Below are 18,747 nucleotides of genomic sequence, written 5' to 3' on the forward strand. Positions count from 1 at the left end.
AACCCCTTTTAAAAGTTAAACTTTCTCCTGTAAGCATTTTCCTAATCATTAAAAGCATGCACAAAAGTTATTGAAGTGTAACATTTAGTAAGAAACCTGACCATGGCAAAAGTATGAAGTTGGAAGGATTTCCTTAAATGGAATGTCTACATTCATGTAGCCAAGTCCCTGAAGCACCTCTGTAAAGAGCATCTGCTGAGGGCAGGGAAACAATGAGAAAGGGTGGAACTCACAGTTTGCATGAGGGGTGCCTGAGTTCAATCCCCAGTATCCTGAACACACTGATTCCACTTAGTATGTGAAGTATGAGGACACTTAGCATTAGGACACTCAGCATACTCTTAGTGCACTTAGTATACTAAGTAGTAGTACACCAAGTACTAGCACACCAAACAAAATTCTCATCAATGACAATGTTTAGAAAGAAGGCAAACTTCAAAATGTTTATTTAATGAATTGTTAATAGTATGATAGTTCAGGCAGTCTGCATATGTGGAAGTACAATGAAAGATGAAATGATAGCACTTCACTGTAACTCAGTGCACCTGATAGCTTTCTCCTACTGGTTTTTGTGATTTTTGGGGATTTTTGGTTTGAGGGTCATACCTGGCCAAACTCAGGGACTACTCCCAGCTAGTACTTCAGGATTCCCAGGGAGGATACACATTGACAGGGACCTAACTCAGGCCTCAGACACGCAGAGTATGTACTCCAGCCCTTTAAGCCATCTCCCCAGCTTACTGTATTTTAAATCCCAACAGAGGGAGATAATAGCAGGAGTTATTTAACATTCTATAGACTGGTGGTTAAAGCAATTTCCAACCTTTCTCCACCTGCAAGTTACTGGTTGTCCTACGTATGGTCCACAGAGCAGGCCATAACCCAGGCCATAAACTGGTGATTTTCAACCTTTTCCCACGTGTCGACCAGCACCAGTCTATCTATAGACTGGTGGTTGAAGATCACTGTTTTAGGCTATGCAAAAAAAAAAGGAAAGAAAACTTCACACTTGTATTAAAAAGTACTTAACTCTTGCTAATTAGTCTTTGTGTGACAGATTTCATGAGTCTATTTTTTACTGATGTGGTTATCAATACTTAGCTGGATAATCAGTTTATTGACATATCTCTGACAATAGCTTCTGCCTTTCTGACATTAGACCAAAATTTTCAAAGTATTTGTGGAGATAGATGAGTCTCTCACTCACAGAATAAACTGGGATGGTAATATGATTTAGGTTTGGATTTGGTATAGCTTGGTTGGACTCACATCCAAGTCAAGTGACCAGTTAAGATCTGGAGAGAGCTCAATGGGCAGAGCCTATGCTTTGCATGCAATGCTCCAGGTGCATTTAATACCACACAGAACCCTGAGCACTGCTGGACGCAATCCCCAAGCACAGAGCTAGACTATACCAAGTATGGTTCAAAGACAAGAATAGGACAAATAGAGACTCAATTTTGAGATGCCCACATGTGTATACACATTTGCCATTTGATTCACAGATCTTTATATTTTACTTAAAGTTTGCTTCTGCATCTAAACTGTATATTAAGGAAGGAAATGGTATCTTTTTCTTGGAGGGGGAGTCTCCAGTACCAGGATAATATTCTGTTAAAATGGATTTTTTTTTTTAAATAAGAAAAAGCTCTATAGCAAGTCATCAGACATATACTCCCAATACCCAGAGGGAAAGTGTTTTTCGGGGGACTCCCAATAGAGCTCCAGAGACATTGGGGGTTCTCCAGGAAATAATAGACTCAGTACTACTCAGGCCCAGTCATGCTGGGAGCCGCCAGGGCCAACCTGGAGTGCTCAGGGAAGCACGTGGTGCTGGAATCAAACCTGGGGCCTCTGCATGCCAGGCAATGCCCACCCCTTTGAATTATCTCCCATACCTGGGTTTGAAGGAAGATGTTTTGTTTTGCTTTCTACCAGTGCATGGGAATCACTCCTGGTAGTGCTCAAGGATCCATGAGGTGCCGAGGGTGCACTTCCCGCATTACTCCAGTCCTTTGAGTTATCTCCCTACACCACGGGAACAATAACAAAATACCTTTTTGCTATAGCTAAGCTCAACTGGCATCAGGCTACATTCCATACGCTGCTGCTTCCTGCCTGTGTATGAGGAAGGCCTGGAAAAGGTGTCAGTTCCCTTTGTGTTTTCTCTTTGATAACAGCAAGAGCAAAATGCAGTGCATCAGGGGGAAGACACAGCCGTAAGAATTCCACAGCAGCCAGAGAGAGGAGAAGCTCCTGCCCTCCACGGCCAGCAGGATATAGGCGACGGTGAGCTGCGTGTGCAGCCAGGCCAGAGCCCTGTGGAGCAGCCTCAGGGCCGGGGAGCGCGGGCAGAGCCACGCCCAGGCGTGGATCCGGTAGTCGGCTTCCACCGCCAGCGCCCAGTACAGGAACCCGAACACCTGACCGGGGTGGAGACCGTGCCACCAGGCGGAGAAGGCGAACGTGCGCCACAGGGGCCAGGCACGGCTGCGCTGGAAGATGAGGCGCCGCAGCCATCGAGCGGTGCTGTGGTTCCAGGTCCTGGCGAACAGGGACAGCCTGTGGGTGGTTTCCAGGGTCCAGATGTCAGCGTCAGACCCCTCCTCCCCGGGGCTCTGGTCAAGGTCAGCTGCGAAGCCTGCGGCCTGGAGGAGGCCCTCGTCCAGGAGCCAGTGGGAGTAGTAGGTGAGTTTGAAGAGGCCGGCGGTGGACCACACCGCCAAGACGCACTGGGCCCCGCGGCACTCTGCCAGCCCCCCGAGCGCGCGCACCGCCTCGCCCAGCACCACCCGCAGGCTCTGCAGGCCCAGAATCTGCACACTCCTCCGGGCCAGAGGCCAGAAACAGTGTAGGCGCCCGCCCCTGCAGGACCCATGAACCAGAGCCCGAAAGCTCTGGAAGGAGCGCAGCGGGCCCCCGAGGAGCGAGGGGAAGCAGAGCAAGTAGCTGAAGTAGGGCAGCGCCACGCCCAGGCGCGCAGACCAAGAGCACCTGCTTCCCGGGCTGCCCCACGCCGTCTCCACGCTCCCCTCACGGATGTCCAGCGACAGGGACGTGGCTCTCTGGGTCAGGAGCATGAGGGCAGAAAGAGTCATGCAGAACCTGAAAAATGATTAGGTTTTGGTTGGGGGGGGGGGGACACCGTAGGTGCTCATGGTTGACTCCTGGCTCTGTGCTCAGGCATCACTCTGTGGTGCTAAGGGGACCCTATGTGGCGTGGGGAATCAAACCCAGAGAGGCTGCATGCAAGTCAAACGCTTTACCTGATGCACTACATCTCTTGTCCAGATGATTTCTTTTCTCTAAATAAAAACACTATTTTTAAGAAATCTCATTTCAGTCCCACAGCAAATGGGTACGTCTGAAGGATGAAGACCCATCTCCTGAGCAGTACAGCGCCATTCCCCCACCCTGCCCCCCAAAGCCTCTGATATTCAATCTGAACCCCGGGCTACTTAGTGCAAAGCAAAAGGCAAATGGGGGACATTAATCAGAGAGGCAATTAGAAGAATAACAGTGAATATTGTGGGGAAACCATTGGTTCTACTGTTTCTAAGACTAACCTGGAAGAGCAGGAGCAAGGGAGAAATTTGCTCTAGAATGAATAACTTTGCCATGAAAGACACTCAAGGGAACTGAGCATTGCCAGGATGAGCCAGCCCTGGTCCATAAGATGCTACTGACTGCGGTCTTGAAACCAAGGACTGTGAGCCAAGCTAGAGGTTTAAAGGGTGTGCACTGACTCAGAGCAATTTGCTACATCTTCTTTTTTAAATTTTAGCATATTTGATATGCCAAAAACAGCAACAAGTCTCACAATAGAGACGTTACTGGTGCCTGCTTGAGTAAATTGATGAACAACAGGACACATGACAGTGTTACAGTGCAGTGCTAATTTTTTTTTAAATGAATCACAGTGATATACACAGTTACAAAGTTGTTCTTGTTTTGTGATTGGGTTTCAGTCACATAATGTTCCAACACCCTTCCCTTTACCAGTGTACATTTCCCACCACCAATGGGAAATGTTTTAGCAGACATTTAAGGGCCAGAGAAATTGTATGGAGGCTGAAGCACTTGCTTGGCATGAGGCATACCCTGATTCAATCCTCAGCACTACATATGGTCCTCCAAGCACCCAAGGAATAAACCCTGAGCATAGCACAAAGCCAGGAGTAAGTCCTAATATGGCCCAACAGTGAGGGGAAAAAAGAGAAAGAGAGAAATAACAGTTTATTTACAACAACAATAAAAGAGGCCTTTGAGACAGAAGGGCTCTAATGGACCGTAGCTGGCACCCTCATAATAAGAGCCAGGGACACAGCACAGAGAGACCACGTGGAAACACTGGCAGAAAACAAAGTGGAGATGTCTGTATGCCAAGGAGAAAGGCCACAGAATCTGAGCTTGCCAACACCTTGATCATGGACTTCCTGCCTCCAGAGGAGAGAAATTTGTGTTGCTTAAAACACCAGCAGTGTGGTACTTAGCAATGACAAATAGAAATCTATCAGGTCTGTCAGTCCACTCAGCTGGGGCTCAGCCTTCCGAGCCGGTGCCACTTGCTCCTGCAGTGCATTGTTGGGTCCCAGTTTCTATACCCCAACTCCCTGCACCCCTGTCTCTGCTTCCAGCCCTATCCTGACTCATGCTATCCTGCTTTTCCTTCAGAGAAGCAGCTCTCAGAGCCTCTGGTGGGGCCGGGGAGTGTCTGGATCACAAGGAGAATTCTGGGTATTGCAGGGGCTTCAGCAATGAGTGAATCCTTGGCAGGTCACAAGCACACAGCTGGTGCTGCTTGCCCCAGTCACAGCCCCTGGTCTCCCACTGAGCCTGAGCATGGAACTGTGGTCACAGAAAACCAAGAGCAATAGGCCATGAAGTCAGAGGCACCTGTTCCCCCAAAGCTTGATGAGCTCATTGTTTACCTCCCTTGGGAAGATGGAACAACTGAGGACCAATCAATGGCAAACTCTAGTGCAGTCACAGCCCTGGGTGGACAGTGCTGACTGTCTGGACAGTTTGCCTTCCCTGTTCTACTGAGGTGGGGCAAGGCTGCTGGCTGTGTCACCAGCTGCGCACACTGAGGCTCATTGTCTCTTCCACACAGGTCACTCCTGTGTGTGCTGGGATTCCTGGTCCCACCCCCCACCCTCAGGCTCCCAATAATGCCAGCTAAGTGCCAGGCGTTGTGCTTGTAGGCAGTCATGCTGATTAGGCCCTGTGACAGTCATTAGTACTCCTATAATTGTGATTACATTCTTATCGCCCACCTATCTTGCAAGATAGGTATTATTTCCACATAGACATTTGTGCTTATTTTTCCAGAAAAAGAAATTGAAGTTGAAAGATCAAGTGACTTGCTTCAATAGAATGTAGAATCCATGTGGATTCAGACTCAGCACCCGGGGTTCTTTTGAGGGGGTGAAGGGGTAGCAGCACATCCAATTGTGTTCAATTGGATCCTGGCTTTGAGCTCAGGAATCACTCCTGACAAGGCTTGGGGGATCTCATATGGTGCCAGGAACTGAACCCAGATTGGGCCATGTGCAAGGCAAGCGCTTTACCCACTGTCCTATCTCTCTGACCCAACACCTCGGTTTGTTCTCTTCACTCCCCCCTAAGGCCTGGAAAACTTGGGGCAGTTCAGTCCAGCCAAATGGACGGGCTGTTTTACCTGGAGCAGGGAGGTTCCTGCAGGTAATACTCAGTGTAGTGCAACCCCAGGTGACACACGGTCTGCCAGCCCATCTGCAGGAAGAACATGGGCCGGTAGACCTCCCGTGGACCAAGCAAGGTGATCAGAATGACAGCGACCAGGGCAGGGATGAAGACAAGCATGGCGAGGGAGCCCAGAGCAGCCACAGCCAGGATGCCTCCTCCTGCGAGGAGGAAGAGATACCTGCAAGAAACAGGACAACCATGAGACTTCAGGGCAGCACTGGCCTCCCGGGTCACCCACTCAGGCAGACCCCTACTTAACACCGAACAAAGTCATTTTTGTTTTATTTTTCCTTGGGTGGGGTGAACTCCCAAACAGTGCTCATGGGGCCCAGGGGCGACCCCCCAGTTCTGCTTATCCACTGGGCAGATGGTTCAGCATGCGGGCCGACCATGCCATGCTGCTCAGGCCCTGCAGTGCCAGAAGACCATGCAGTGCCAGCCTTATTTGGGGGTTTTCACTCTCTGTTTGGTGTTTGGTTCTTTGGTAGGGGGCCCACCTGGCTGTTCTCAGGGCTGACTTGTGGCTCTGCACTGGGCATCACTGCTGCTGGGCACAGGATCATAGGGTCACCCAATGACCACATTAGGTGTTTGGTATTAGGTGCTGGGGATTGAACCTGGGTCAGCCACGTTTAGTAAGGCAGGCTGTTATATTACCAGTGTCAGAGGTTGAACTCAGGGACTTGCATACCTTGTAGATCTTGGTCTGTACCCGTGACCCTTTCTGGCCCCCAAAGCTATACTGTTGTTATCACATGTTTTTGTTTTGTTTTGTTATGTTTTGTTTTGTTTTGCTTTTCCAGTCATACCCAGTAATGCACAGAGGTTGCTCCTGGCTTTGCACTCAGAAATTACTCCTGGCGGTGCTCGGGGGAACATATGGGATGCTGGGAACCGAGCCTGGGTTGGCAGCATTCAAGGCAAATGTTTTACCCACTGTACTATTGCTCCAGCCCATGTTGTTATCCTTTTAAAGTCTTGTCTTTTGGTGGGGAGAATTGGCAGCCACACCTGGTGGTGCTGAGAGGTCACTCCTGATGGTGCTGATAAACCAAATGGTGCCAGAAATTGAACTAAGATTGGCTTGAACACAGGGTAAGGCAGTATTTTCATTCCAGTGTTCAAACTCTTCTCTTTGTTCTTCTGAAAAGAGAGCTAGAATCCATTTGCCAATGACTCAGGAGAGAAATATTTTCTTTTGTGGGTTTTGGGGTGGCCTTTGGGTCACACTGAGCAGTGCTCAGGGAATTATGGTTCCCAGATCAAAGTTCAGGGTCACTCTTAGTGGTACTCGGGGAACCATGTGGTGCTGGGGATTGAATCAGGAATCTCAAATACAAAGTATGTACACGGCCATTCTGTCTATCCCTCTGGTCCTCAGGAGACAAATTTTGATTCCTGCTAGAGTGACACTGGAAGTGTTTCTTTAATGTACACCATTCAAGTGGGATCCCCAGCCTACCCTAATAATCCTGTGAGCCACAATAGAGAGTTCCTAGTAGGAAAATCACAGGAGCCCCATGGTGTTGCGTGTCACTGCAACAGGAGATGAATGAGACCTTCGGGGCGTGAACAGCAGACACAATCCAGAATCATACTGCCCTGGTTCACTCCGGACTGTGAGAGGGTAAAAAGGTCCACCACCATTTGACAAGTGCTAGGAAAGTTAGTCAGTACTTCAGACTTAGCAATTCTCTGTCATACTCTAAGATCTCGTGCACTTGTGTATAATTGTTTTTTTTTTTTTTTTGTGTGTGTGTTTTGTATGACCTTGTAAAACGCCCAAATCAGTGAAGTGTTTTCTGGAGACTGCCTCCCTGGGAGCTATTTGATACCTCAAGGAACAGAGACACACATCTTAGTGGTGGGACTTGGTTCTCTTTCCACAGTACATGGAGCTTGCTGGGTTGGTACTTTAAAATTTTGGTGAGAGGGCTAGAGACATAGTATAGCAAGTAAGCCACTTGTCTTGCATATGGCCAACCTGGGTTCAATCCTCTGCATTCCATATAGTTCCCCAAGCCCAACTGGAGTGATTCCTGAGTGCAGAGCCAGGAATAACACCTGAGCACAGCAAGGTGTATCCCCCAAACAAAACTAAACTAAAATAAAATAAATTAAACTGTGGTTAAAGGGCTGGTCAATTTCAAAATTGACCACATTATATTCAATCAACGGTTTTGCCTGACCAATGTCACTGTTGTCCCAAAATTCCAAACGGGATCAGACTACCATCTCCTTTGTGAAATTCTACTTCACGAAACAGGGAGAAAGGGCTGCGAAGTTTAAGAAAAGAACTCCCAGAACGATCACCAAGTGGGAGCTCTATGGCACTATTGCTGCAATATGGGAAGATGCCGTTGTTGACAGCATCAACAAGGAATACGATCGACTGGTTTAGCACCTACATGATTGTGTGAGGAATGCTGATAGTGAGAAAGCCACAAAAAGATGCCTGTCTTCGGAAACTCTCAAGTTCATTCGCCAACGTGGTCTGGCACGAGACTTAGGCAATCACAAGCTAACATCTGAACTTGCAAAGCTGTGCAGAGAAGCGATAAAGGAAGACCTCAAAGAGAGAAGAGCAGCAGTGTTGGCTGATGTGGCAGAAGCCGGGAAAAGTATTCGCAAAGCCCACCTGTCCTTCACCAACTATAAGACCAAGATGACTGCCCTCCGATGTCCTGATGGATCTATCACATCTTCCAGAGGAACAATGGAGAAGGTTACCCACGACTTCTATTTGAATCTCTTCTATAGCCACGTCCACCTGCCCACATACAAAATTCTGCAGGATGGATATGTCGTTCCCAGTGTTCTCCCTTCCAAAATCTGACATGCTGTTTTGTCGGTAAAGAAGTGTACAGCACCCAGTCCAGACAAGGTCAGACCTGAACACCTGAAGAATCTGCTACCAGTACTCGTCAATTCACTGGCTCGGCTCTTCACATGTTACCTGTCCAAATGCAAGGTTCCATCCCAATGGAAAACCAGCAGGACCGTTCTGTTGTACAAGAAGGGAGACATCCACAACATCAGCAACTATCACCTGATCTGCCTGTTGTCTGTTGTCTACAAGTTGTTCACTCGAGTCATCCTGAATAGGACGGGCAGAACACTAGATGAAGGAGAACCATGCAAACCAGCTGAGTTCCGAAAAGGATTCAGCATGATAGACCATATCCACATGGTGACCAAGCTCATTGAAGTTTCAGGAGAGTTCAAGATGCCGCTCTAACGTTCACTGATTTAAAGAAGGCCTTTGATTCTGTTGAGACTGAAGTGGTCATCGAAGCCCTAGCCAAACTGAGCGTTCAAACTCAGTAAATCAGGATTTTCCATGAGCTATATTATGGATTCACCACCAGGATCTCACCATTCTACAAGGAAGAATCAACACAAAGAGAGGGGTTCGGCAGGGTGATACCATTTCACTGAAACTCTTCAGTGCCACCCTTGAGAATGTCATGTGATGACTGGAATGGGAAGGAATGGGAGTGAAGATAGGCAGTCAGCAACTACGACACCTCTGCTTCACTGATGACATCGTACTAATAACACCAAACATCAGCCAAGCGTCACGAATGCTGGTCGACTTCGACAATGAGTGTGGAAAAGTCAGACTGCAGCTGAATCTCATGAAGACAATGTTCATGAGAAACGAACTAGTTCCTGTTGTTCCATTTGCTCTCAATGGAACGAACATCTCCGAATGCAGCAGTTATGTATGCCTGGCTTGAGAACTCAACATGAGGAACAGCTTGGCGCCAGAACTGAGCAGGAGGAAGAGAACAGCGTGGAAGGTCTTCAAGAGTGATGAAGAAGTGGTTAAGAGGACAAAGAACCTCTGGCTCTGGCACATCTTTTCGATTCCACTGTTCATCCTGCACTAACATACACCTCAGAGACCCGGGCCCTATGCAAACAGGATGAGAATGCTATTTGGGTCTCACAAAGAGGAATCAAAAGAGCTATGCTTGGAGTATTACCTTTCACTCAAGTGAGAGAAGGAATCTGGAATTCCGACCTCCGTCAACGATCGAGGATCAGGGATGCTGCTTTGTTTGCCACGAATCACGAATCATGAAATCCCCGTTAATTGTTGATTTCTCAAGTGGACTCAGTAATTTCCCTGAGATCTTAGAAGTCTCTCTCGACTTGGCCCTCCCAATGATGTCGCACTGGAGACTCTTTCAGGGTCAGGGGAATGAGATCCAGCTTGTTACTGGATTTAGCATATAAATATATCATGGGAAGTTTGCAAGTTTGCAAGTTTCCATGTGGGCAGGAAACTCTCAGACGCTTGCCAGTTTCTCCCAGAGGGAGAAGTAGGCTACAAGATATTGCGCAGCTGCTTTGCGGCTTCGCGCTTCTGGGAGCTTGCTTTTAAGTCTCTGGATATTGGCCGTTGATGGAACTACACACATCTGGGTTCCTCTGCCACTACCCTCAGGCGTGAGGCCTGTCCGAACGTGTGAAGAGGGGCCTCGGGCATGGCTGTAGCTAGGTTCTGGTGGTCTTCGGCTGCTGGGAGCTTCGCTCGGGGAGGGGAGGGAAGCGAAGCTGGAGCCCATCCCCTCCAAAGGGCCCCGGGGAAGATAGCCAGGTGTGCGGGCAAAAGACTCTCTGCCAAGGCATCAAAAATCAGATGGGCTGGACATGTAATGCGATTTGGAGACGATCACTGGACTAGAGCTGTTACCGACTGGATTCCACGGGACGTCAAAAGAATGCCTGGCTGCCCACCTACGAGATGGTCAGACTTCTTTGTCAAGACCCTGATGCTCTTCATGTTCCTGGACCAAGCAGATGGGCTACACTAGCATGCAACAGGGACAGATGGAGATGTTACTGGCGCCTGCTCAAGCAAATTGATGAGCAACGGGATGACAAGTGATAAAAGTGATACAAGTGACAAGGGGCTGGAGATATATTTCAACAGGCTTAACTCTTATGGGAGGCCCATGTTCAATTCCCGGTTTCACGTGGTTCCCCCCCCCCACCCCAGCACTTCTGGGAGAAACCCCTGAGCACAGAGCCAGCTGTGAACCCAAATAAAAACAAGTTGGGACCAAAACTCTGAATCTAAACAAAAGGGTAAGAAAAAGGGCCACCAGGGACCAACCAATCATGGAGAGAGGTGAGGCTATGCTTTCTCTGTCATCACAGGACATATGCCACAGTCTGGGGACCAAGTGATACAGGCTAGTTGCTGAGAATCACTTTCATTTTGTTTTGGGGTCACACTGATGGTGCAGTGGGATTCTGGAGTTGCCCAGGAGACAGACTTGGCTGAGGACCTGAACCCTGCCACTCTGCACGCTCAGACCTTGCAATTGTCTCCCCAGGCCCAAGAATCACTGTTGGAAACTTAGGATCACATACATGCAAAACATGTGCTCTACCCTTGAGCAACATGCCTGATTTTCCCTAACTTTTTTGTCTGGGGAACTGGTAGGCACGTCAGTGTGAAAAGTCCATGCTCTTCATACTGTGTTTCTCTATGGGCCTGTGCATGGAGCGACACTTCACCAACCCTCCGTTAACAACATTGGGAAGATTAGGGGAACACTTACTCTTTCTGTAGCAGAGTGGAAGTCCAGAGAAACCCCCTACTCAGAGACAATGAACATCCTGGAGACTCATAAATATGAATATATCTATACATGAACAATGCAGAAAATGTGATTCGGTGAATGTTCATTTTAGAAACTTACTAAAAATCTGTTTAAGAGAAATGTATTGGGCTGCAGTGACAGTTCAGCATACAGTAAGGCATTTCATTTGCCTTATAAACAAACAGCAAAACCAAAAAAAGGGAGAGAAAAATATATGCGTACATGTTTAGAGCTGAGGATTGGTAAAGTGCATGCCAAGCATGCATAAGACCTGAATGCAATCCCTAGCACTGCAAAAACTAAAATTAAATTTAAGAGAGATATAGACTTACTCAATCCTTAAAGCAATTTCATGAAATAAGCATGATTATTTCCATTTTACAGATGAACGTGGGAAGAATTTATTTACATACTAAGGGGGCTCAGTAAGGGACACAGGACTCACCAGTAATCCTAATCCTATAGAAATTAACCCTCATTTTTTGTTCTTATGTTTTATTATTTATAATTATTTATCATAGGAAACTTTTTACTTATTTTGGGCCACACCCAGCAGTGCTTAGGGCTTACTCCTGGCTCTGTGCTCATGGATCACTCCTGATGGGGTGCTGAGAATTGAACTTGGTTGGCTACAAGCAAGGCAAGCACCCTGCATACTGCACTATCTGTCTGATCCAGCAACCTTTTTTAAAACTACAACTGCCATGTCCTATAAAGGAAGATAAGGGTCATTAACCAGTTATGGAGAATAACAGATCATAGTTTAATCAAATGCAACAATAGTGATTTTAAGATATAACTAGATACTTGTAACTATCTCATAGTATTCAATAATTTTTTTAAAAAAAGATATAACTAGATATTGGGGCTGGAGAGGTAATGAAGCAGGTAAGGTGCTTTTGCACACAGCTGACCTGGGATCAACTCCCTACAACCCATATGGTCCCTTGAGCACCATCAGGAGTAATTCCTAAGCTCAGAGCCAGGAGTAACCCTTGTGTATCGTAGGTATGCCCCCCCATATATATATATATATGTATATATATATATATACAACACTAGATATCATTTTTAAATGCTAATATAAAATCTTAATTTCCAAAGTACGTGAATTATTAAATGATAATTAGGAGTGTTTGGGGAAGTGGGATATCTTACTTTTTACTTTTCTTTTGTTCTGATTTTAGGAATATCACCCACGTCTCACACTTGCAAGACAAGTGCCTTACCACTGATCTACAATCCCAGCCCCAACAAGGTGCTTGCATTTTACAAAGAGATCTCACAAAACTTTGTTTGAAAAGTAGGGGTTGTGTGTGTGACCCAGGAACTCACTCAAAGGGCAGAGCTCATGCTTTGCCTGCAGGAAGCCGGGTTTGATCCCAGCACCACTGGGTGAGTTCCACTAAGAATAGTCCCTGAGGGCTGGAGCGATAGCACAGCAGGTAGGGCGTTTGCCTTGCATGCGGCCGACCCGAGTTCGAATCCCAGCATCCCATATGGTCCCCTGAGCACCGCCAGGGGCAATTCCTGAGTGCAGAGCCAGGAGTAACCCCTGTGCATCGCCAGGTGTGACCCAAAAAGCTAAAAAAAAAAAAAAAAAAAAGAATAGTCCCTGAGTACCACCAAGTGTGAATCCTGCCTGTCCCCCCCACCTATGGATTTTCTCAGATTTTTTAGTTCATTATCTATAAAAAATCAAATTATCAAACATCTAGTGACAATAAGTTTTAACCCCCAGATTGAGACATGATAAATTTTACAAGATCATTTTGACTTATTTCATTTTTCTGAGAAATCATACAGAAGCATATTTAAAATCACATTGAGAGTTGGAGCGATAGTACAGCAGGTGGGGCTCTTGCCTTGCATATGGCCAACCTGGAGTCAATCTCTGATATAACATATAGTCCTTGGAATTCAGCCAAGAGTGATGCCTGAGTACGCAGGAAGGAGAAAGCCCTGCTGGTTATGGCCCCCCAAAGCAAAACCAAACCAAACAAAAAATAAACCTAGAGAAAAAAATCCCAGGTTTGATTCCTCTGCCCTTTTCAGAGAGCCCAGTAAACTACCGAGAGTATCTCACCCGCAAGGCGGAGCCTGGCAAGCTATTCCATATGCCAAAAACAGTAACAAGTCTTACAATGGAGATGTTACTGGTGCCCGCTCGAGCAAATCGATGAGCAACGGAATGACAGTGACAGTGAAGAAAAATATCTAAAATTACATTTAATTATTTTAAATAAAATTTTAAATTCCAAGGAGTTAAGATTGGCCAAAATATCTGGAATAATAATACCTGTATTTTCTCGACTTCCATCTCTCCCCAATTTATTTTCATCCTTTCTCATTTAATATGAACCCATCAGACATAGAGTCATGTAGACATGATGTCAATTTCCGGTTCTGTTTTACTCTATTAGACATATTAAGAGTTAGTGGCAATGATAATAACTTAAAGACAATTAATGTGATTAGTTTTGTATCTCCAGAGACTGGAATGATAGTACAATGGGTTGGGCATTTGCCTTGCACACGGCCAACCCAGGTTCAATTCCCAGCATTCCATATGGTACCCTGAGCATCAGCAGAAGTGATTCCTGAGTGAAGAGCCAGGAATAACCCCTGAGCTTTGCAGGTGTGGCCCCAAAACAAAACAAAGAAACAAAATTTTATCTGCATATCTACAGTCTTGACTATGCTTTATGAATAGTATTCTTAGATATAAAAACAAAATTAACCCTCAGACTTACCTGGCATGAATAGAAAAGGAATCCAAACTGCAGAGACAATTAAACAGAAGTGCAAACGGAAAAGCCACCCCTTGATAAAATGATACGGGGTGGGGGAAGAGCCGCTGAAGCCAATGCATTATGAGGTGAGCCAAAAGATACTGTTGTCTTTCCAGTTCTGAACCTGTGCCTTCCTGCAACAGAAACCACAGCAGAACCCTCTCGTCTTCTTATGTATAAGGCTTAGGAAGACCTGGGCCAGCCACAGACATGGAAGAACCTCAGAGATAAGCAGTATAAATGTTGGCTTTTGATAAAGGACCCGTACTTGCACTATAGAAACCAAAATGCATTTTAGTATTCCATGTACTGAAAACATTGCTCTCCAAAGTCCTCGTTTTGTTTGGATTGTAGACCACATAATTTACCTTTCTAGTCGTTTGAGCCTCATAGTTTCTTCACTAGTGATCTCATTTTCCAGCTGTGGACAGAAAACACATTGGGCAGGGGAGGAGGAACAAAATGTGATCATGAGGAAGTGTGAGGGGGCAGAATCTGAGTAAGAAGACCCCCTGTCAACCTCCATAGCCTCCTATGTTGCTCGCCCTCCCTCTCATCCTTCCTTCCTTCCTTCCTTCCTTCCTTCCTTCCTTCCTTCCTTCCTTCCTTCCTTCCTTCCTTCCTTCCTTCCTTCCTTCCTTCCTTCCTTCCTCCCTCCCTCCCTTCCCTCCTTCCCTCCTTCCTTCCTTCCTTCCTTCCTTCCTTCCTTCCTTCCTTCCTTCCTTCCTTCCTTCCTTCCTTCCTTCCTTCCTTCCTTCCTTCCTTTCTTCCTTCCTTCCTTCTTGGTACCCATCACCATTCCTCATTTATTTCTCCTTTAGTTCATTGCCTGTCTCCACATTTGTGCTTGACAAAAGGGATGGTGGAGGGGGAGGCATTCTGTTTTGTTTACTGCTATCACCTCAGTTCAGTAAACAATACCGGGCACATAGTATGCATTTCATAAACACTTGTTAAAGTTCAAATGGTTTCAAGGAAGCAAAATGGTGATAGAAAGGTTAAAAGAAAACCTTTTCATTGAAGAGACTCAACCTAGAGGAAAGAAAGAACCACATACTGCCCCTCCCTCCCAAATGATGCAACATCAGGAAGATTGAGTTGTGGGTAATTTGTTACAAAATTTTTCCTTTGAATTAAGTATGTATTCATTCCTAATTGTACTATTCTTTTTTGCACTTTAGAATCAGTATTTGTGTGTGTGTGTGTGTGTGTGTGTGTGTGTGTGTGTGAGTGTGTGTGTTTGGTGGGGGGTCAGAGGAGTGGGCCTTACCTAGTGATCTCAGGGATTATTCCTGGCTCTGCACTTAGGAGTAATCTAGGACAGTGCTCTCCAGGACAGTGTTCAAGGAGGCATATGGGATGCCAGGGATCGAATCTGGGTCGACCGTATATAAGACTACTGTCTATCTCTCTAGTCCCTGGAAAAAGATTTTTTTTTTCTCTTTTGTGTCACACCCAGCAATGCTCAGGGGTTACTCCTGGCTCTGCGCTCAGGAATTACTCCTGGTGGTGCTTGGGGGACCATATGGGATACCAGGGATTGAACCCAGGTTGCTCGCATGCAAGGCAAATGCCCTACCCACCGCACTATTGCTCCAGCCCCTGGAAACAGTATTTTTATTTTTAGGTCTCAATTACTTTGTAGGTGTCAGAAAAGCTTATGGATCCTGTCCATGATCTCATGGTGATAACCTGATCCTTCCAATAAGCATGGTGTGAGGGTTAATTTTGTATAGATTTCATTAGGCTGTGCTGTCCCAGTTGTTTGTCCCACACCAGATTAGATGCTCCTCTGGAGGTAATATCAACATTTAAATCCATAGAGTTTGAGTAAAACAGATTTCTACCCAAAATATTGTGCCCTCCATGCAGCCAGTTGCAGGTTTAAGAGTAAAGACTCTGGATATCCAAATAAGAAACAATTCTGCCTCAAGATTATTAAATAAAACCCAGCCTGAGTTTCCAGCCAGCAGAGTTTGAACTCGAGGCTTCATTATCAGTTCATCTACAAATTTCGAATTTTCAAGTCCACTTAATTACATGAGCCAATTCCTTAGAACAATTCTTTTTCTATGTCATTGGTTTTTTTTTTCTTTTTGGATTACACCTGGCAATGCACAGGGGTTACTCCTGGCTCTGCACTCAAGAACTACTTCTGGTGTTGCTTGGGGGACCATATGGGATGCTGGGAATCGAACCTGGGTTGGCCACATGCAAGGCAAATGCCCTACCCACTGTACTATCACTCCAGCCCCTCCATTGGTTCTTTGTCCATGAGAATTCTAATAAACATGCCATGGAAATATTTCTTCTTAATTTAGATAGACATTGCTTGAAACAGGTATTTGCATTTTGGGTCAGCAGAATTTGTTAATTCATCTATATATGTAGCTGACAAACTTTTAATATAAACTGTGTGTCCATGTTGAGTATAGAGTAGGGAAAAACTCATTTGACTTTACTTTCATGGAGCTTAGTCTTTAGGCAATCTAGCAAAATAAACACAAAGTACATGGGCACCCTACTTGTCCATGGAAAGACCAACAGAATAGCAATGATAGCAGACTAATCTATTTAGATTAATTAAACATGACTCCAGGTTCCAAGTTATTCAATTAAATTCCGATCAGTGAAAATATTTTGAATGGGTTGGGGAGGGTGATTTTGGGTTCACACTTGGCATCCTCCAGGCTTACTCCATGTTTTGGGATCAAGGGTCATCCTGGCTGTACCGGGGGTGGGGAAAGCATATGGCAGTAGGGATCAAAATCAGGCTCCCACATGCAAAGAAAGTGTCGATTTGTTATCTCTCTGCTCCTGTGTAGATATTCTTAAGTGATTAAGATCTATAACCTGTTAAGGAAGGGAAATAATCTGGGTGGGCCTGATTCGATCTGTTAAAAGGTCTTAAGACAGAACTGGATTTTCCCTGAAGAAATTCCACTTGTGTCAGTAGCCTCACCCCACGCCTGAGAGTTCCAGTCTCCCTACAGATTTTCAATTTGCCTAAGCCAGCCCCCACAATCATCTAAGCCAGCTCTTGCAATAAACCACCTACTGTATGTATCTCCTAGTGATTCTGCTTCTCTAGGTTGAGCCCCGAATAAACACACTATGAGACCCCTGAGATGCTGAGGGTTAGGGTGTTTCTGTGTGCGTTGAATGTATGCATGTGTACTGTCGGCAAACTGGTTTGGAGCAGGGTAATCAGTTTTCAGTTCTTGATAAGTAAAAGAATGATTAAAGATAAGAAAGTATGAAGCAGAAGTGGAGAATCGTTGATCTGGTATGGAAGAGAGTTTATATTTCCAAATGAATAGGAACAGCAGAATTTGTCGGTGAATAAAGGCACAGTGCACAGGTAAAGCATGCCTGATGGGCTCTCGCTCAGCTAGTGGATGGTGGCTTCTTTTGCTTAGATGGAAATCAAGGAACCTGTTAGAAGCAGAGTAAGGGAGTAAACCAAAAGCTCTTTCCAGTGTTATAAATTTGATAATACTTTGAGAGGGCTGGAGTGAAAGCACAGCGGGTAGGGCATTTGCCTTGCACGCGGCCAACCCAGGTTCTAATCCCAGCATCCCATATGGTCCCCTAAGCACCGCCAGGGGTAATTCCTGAGTGAAGAGCCAGGAGTAACCCCTGTGCATCGCCGGGTGTGACCCAAAAACCAAAAAAAAAAAAAAATTCAATTTCTCTGTCCTTCTAGGAGATCCTGGCAAGCTCCCGAGCGTATCCCGACCGCAAAGCAGAGCCTGGCAAGCTACCCATGGCGTATTTGATATGCCAAAAACAGTAACAACAAGTCTCACGATGGAGACATTACTGGTGCCCGCTGGAGCAAATCGATGAACAACAGGATGACAATGACAGTGATAATACTTTGAGGGTCCTAGTGGAGATGTCAAGTAGGGAGGTGAATAATTACGCATGAGGTGGAGAAGGGAAAAAAAAGACAGAACCAGTGGTATGAACTTGAGAACGTCAGCTGGGAGGCCTGACCATGGGGAAGAATGAGCTCACCCAGGTGGGCTCATACACAACGGGTGCCCTAGCAACAGGAATCGGAAGGAAGCAAGACCTTAAAGGAAACTGGGGTCATGGGAACCACAGATGCGGCTGCTAACAACGAACACTGAGGTAGAGGGATGTAAATGAGTATTTTCGCTTTTAAAACAGCAGGCGGTGGGGCAGGCCGTTGGCCTCCCACGCGGCCAACCCGGGATAGATTCTCGACAACCCATAGTCCCCTGAGTACCTCCAGGAGTTAATTCCTGAATGCAGAGCATCACCCGGTATGATCCCAACAGCAAAAAATAAAACCAAGATATAAAATAAAAGACGTAAAATAAAAAGTATACTCAGGAGTAACCCCTGAGCATCGCTGGGTGTGACCCAAAAAGCAAAAAATAAAATAAGATAAAAATAAGACAGTCCACACCATGCTGCAACCCAACACGCTCCAACCCACAGGGTCCTCCGAGGCCCCGCCCCGCGCCGGCCTTGGCTCCAACCCTGCTCCCCGCCTCGTCCCGCCCCGTCCCGCGCGCGCAGCTCCGACTCTGGCCCTCGCCCTGCCCCGGCCCTCGCCCTGCCCCGCCCCGCGCACCCCG

General features: G+C 46.3%; 1 protein-coding gene across 2 annotated transcripts; it reads right to left on the reverse strand.

Annotated features, from left to right (window-relative positions):
* Nucleotides 1-990: 990 nt before the first annotated feature.
* MBOAT4 (membrane bound O-acyltransferase domain containing 4) lies at nt 991-18,409 on the reverse strand. 2 transcript variants are annotated; one of them, XM_055120354.1, is made up of 4 exons: nt 18,393-18,409; nt 14,506-14,558; nt 5,681-5,905; nt 991-3,105 (listed from the first exon to the last, which is right to left on the reverse strand). In XM_055120354.1, exons 2-4 carry the CDS (start codon nt 14,526-14,528, stop codon nt 2,148-2,150), a joined length of 1,206 nt encoding a protein of 401 aa, XP_054976329.1. In that variant the 5' UTR covers nt 14,529-14,558; nt 18,393-18,409; the 3' UTR covers nt 991-2,147. The 2 variants fall into 2 exon arrangements, with proteins under 2 accessions (XP_054976329.1, XP_004607005.2); XM_004606948.2 differs by lacking the exons at nt 14,506-14,558; nt 18,393-18,409 and adding an exon at nt 14,099-14,217.
* Nucleotides 18,410-18,747: the final 338 nt, after the last annotated feature.

This window comes from Sorex araneus, chromosome 1, assembly GCF_027595985.1.
Source record: "Sorex araneus isolate mSorAra2 chromosome 1, mSorAra2.pri, whole genome shotgun sequence".
NCBI lineage: Eukaryota > Metazoa > Chordata > Mammalia > Eulipotyphla > Soricidae > Sorex > Sorex araneus.

Excerpts from the sequence above, each read along its gene's own strand:
- MBOAT4 (XM_004606948.2), bottom strand. The coding sequence starts at position 14,217 with ATGCATTGGCTTCAGCGGCTCTTCCCCCACCCCGTATCATTTTATCAA. Across the intron at positions 5,906-14,098 it reads TCCTTTTCTATTCATGCCAG|GTATCTCTTCCTCCTCGCAG; the intron begins GTAAGTCTGAGG and ends TGTTTCTTGCAG. Across the intron at positions 3,106-5,680 it reads CAGGAACCTCCCTGCTCCAG|GTTCTGCATGACTCTTTCTG; the intron begins GTAAAACAGCCC and ends ATCATTTTTCAG.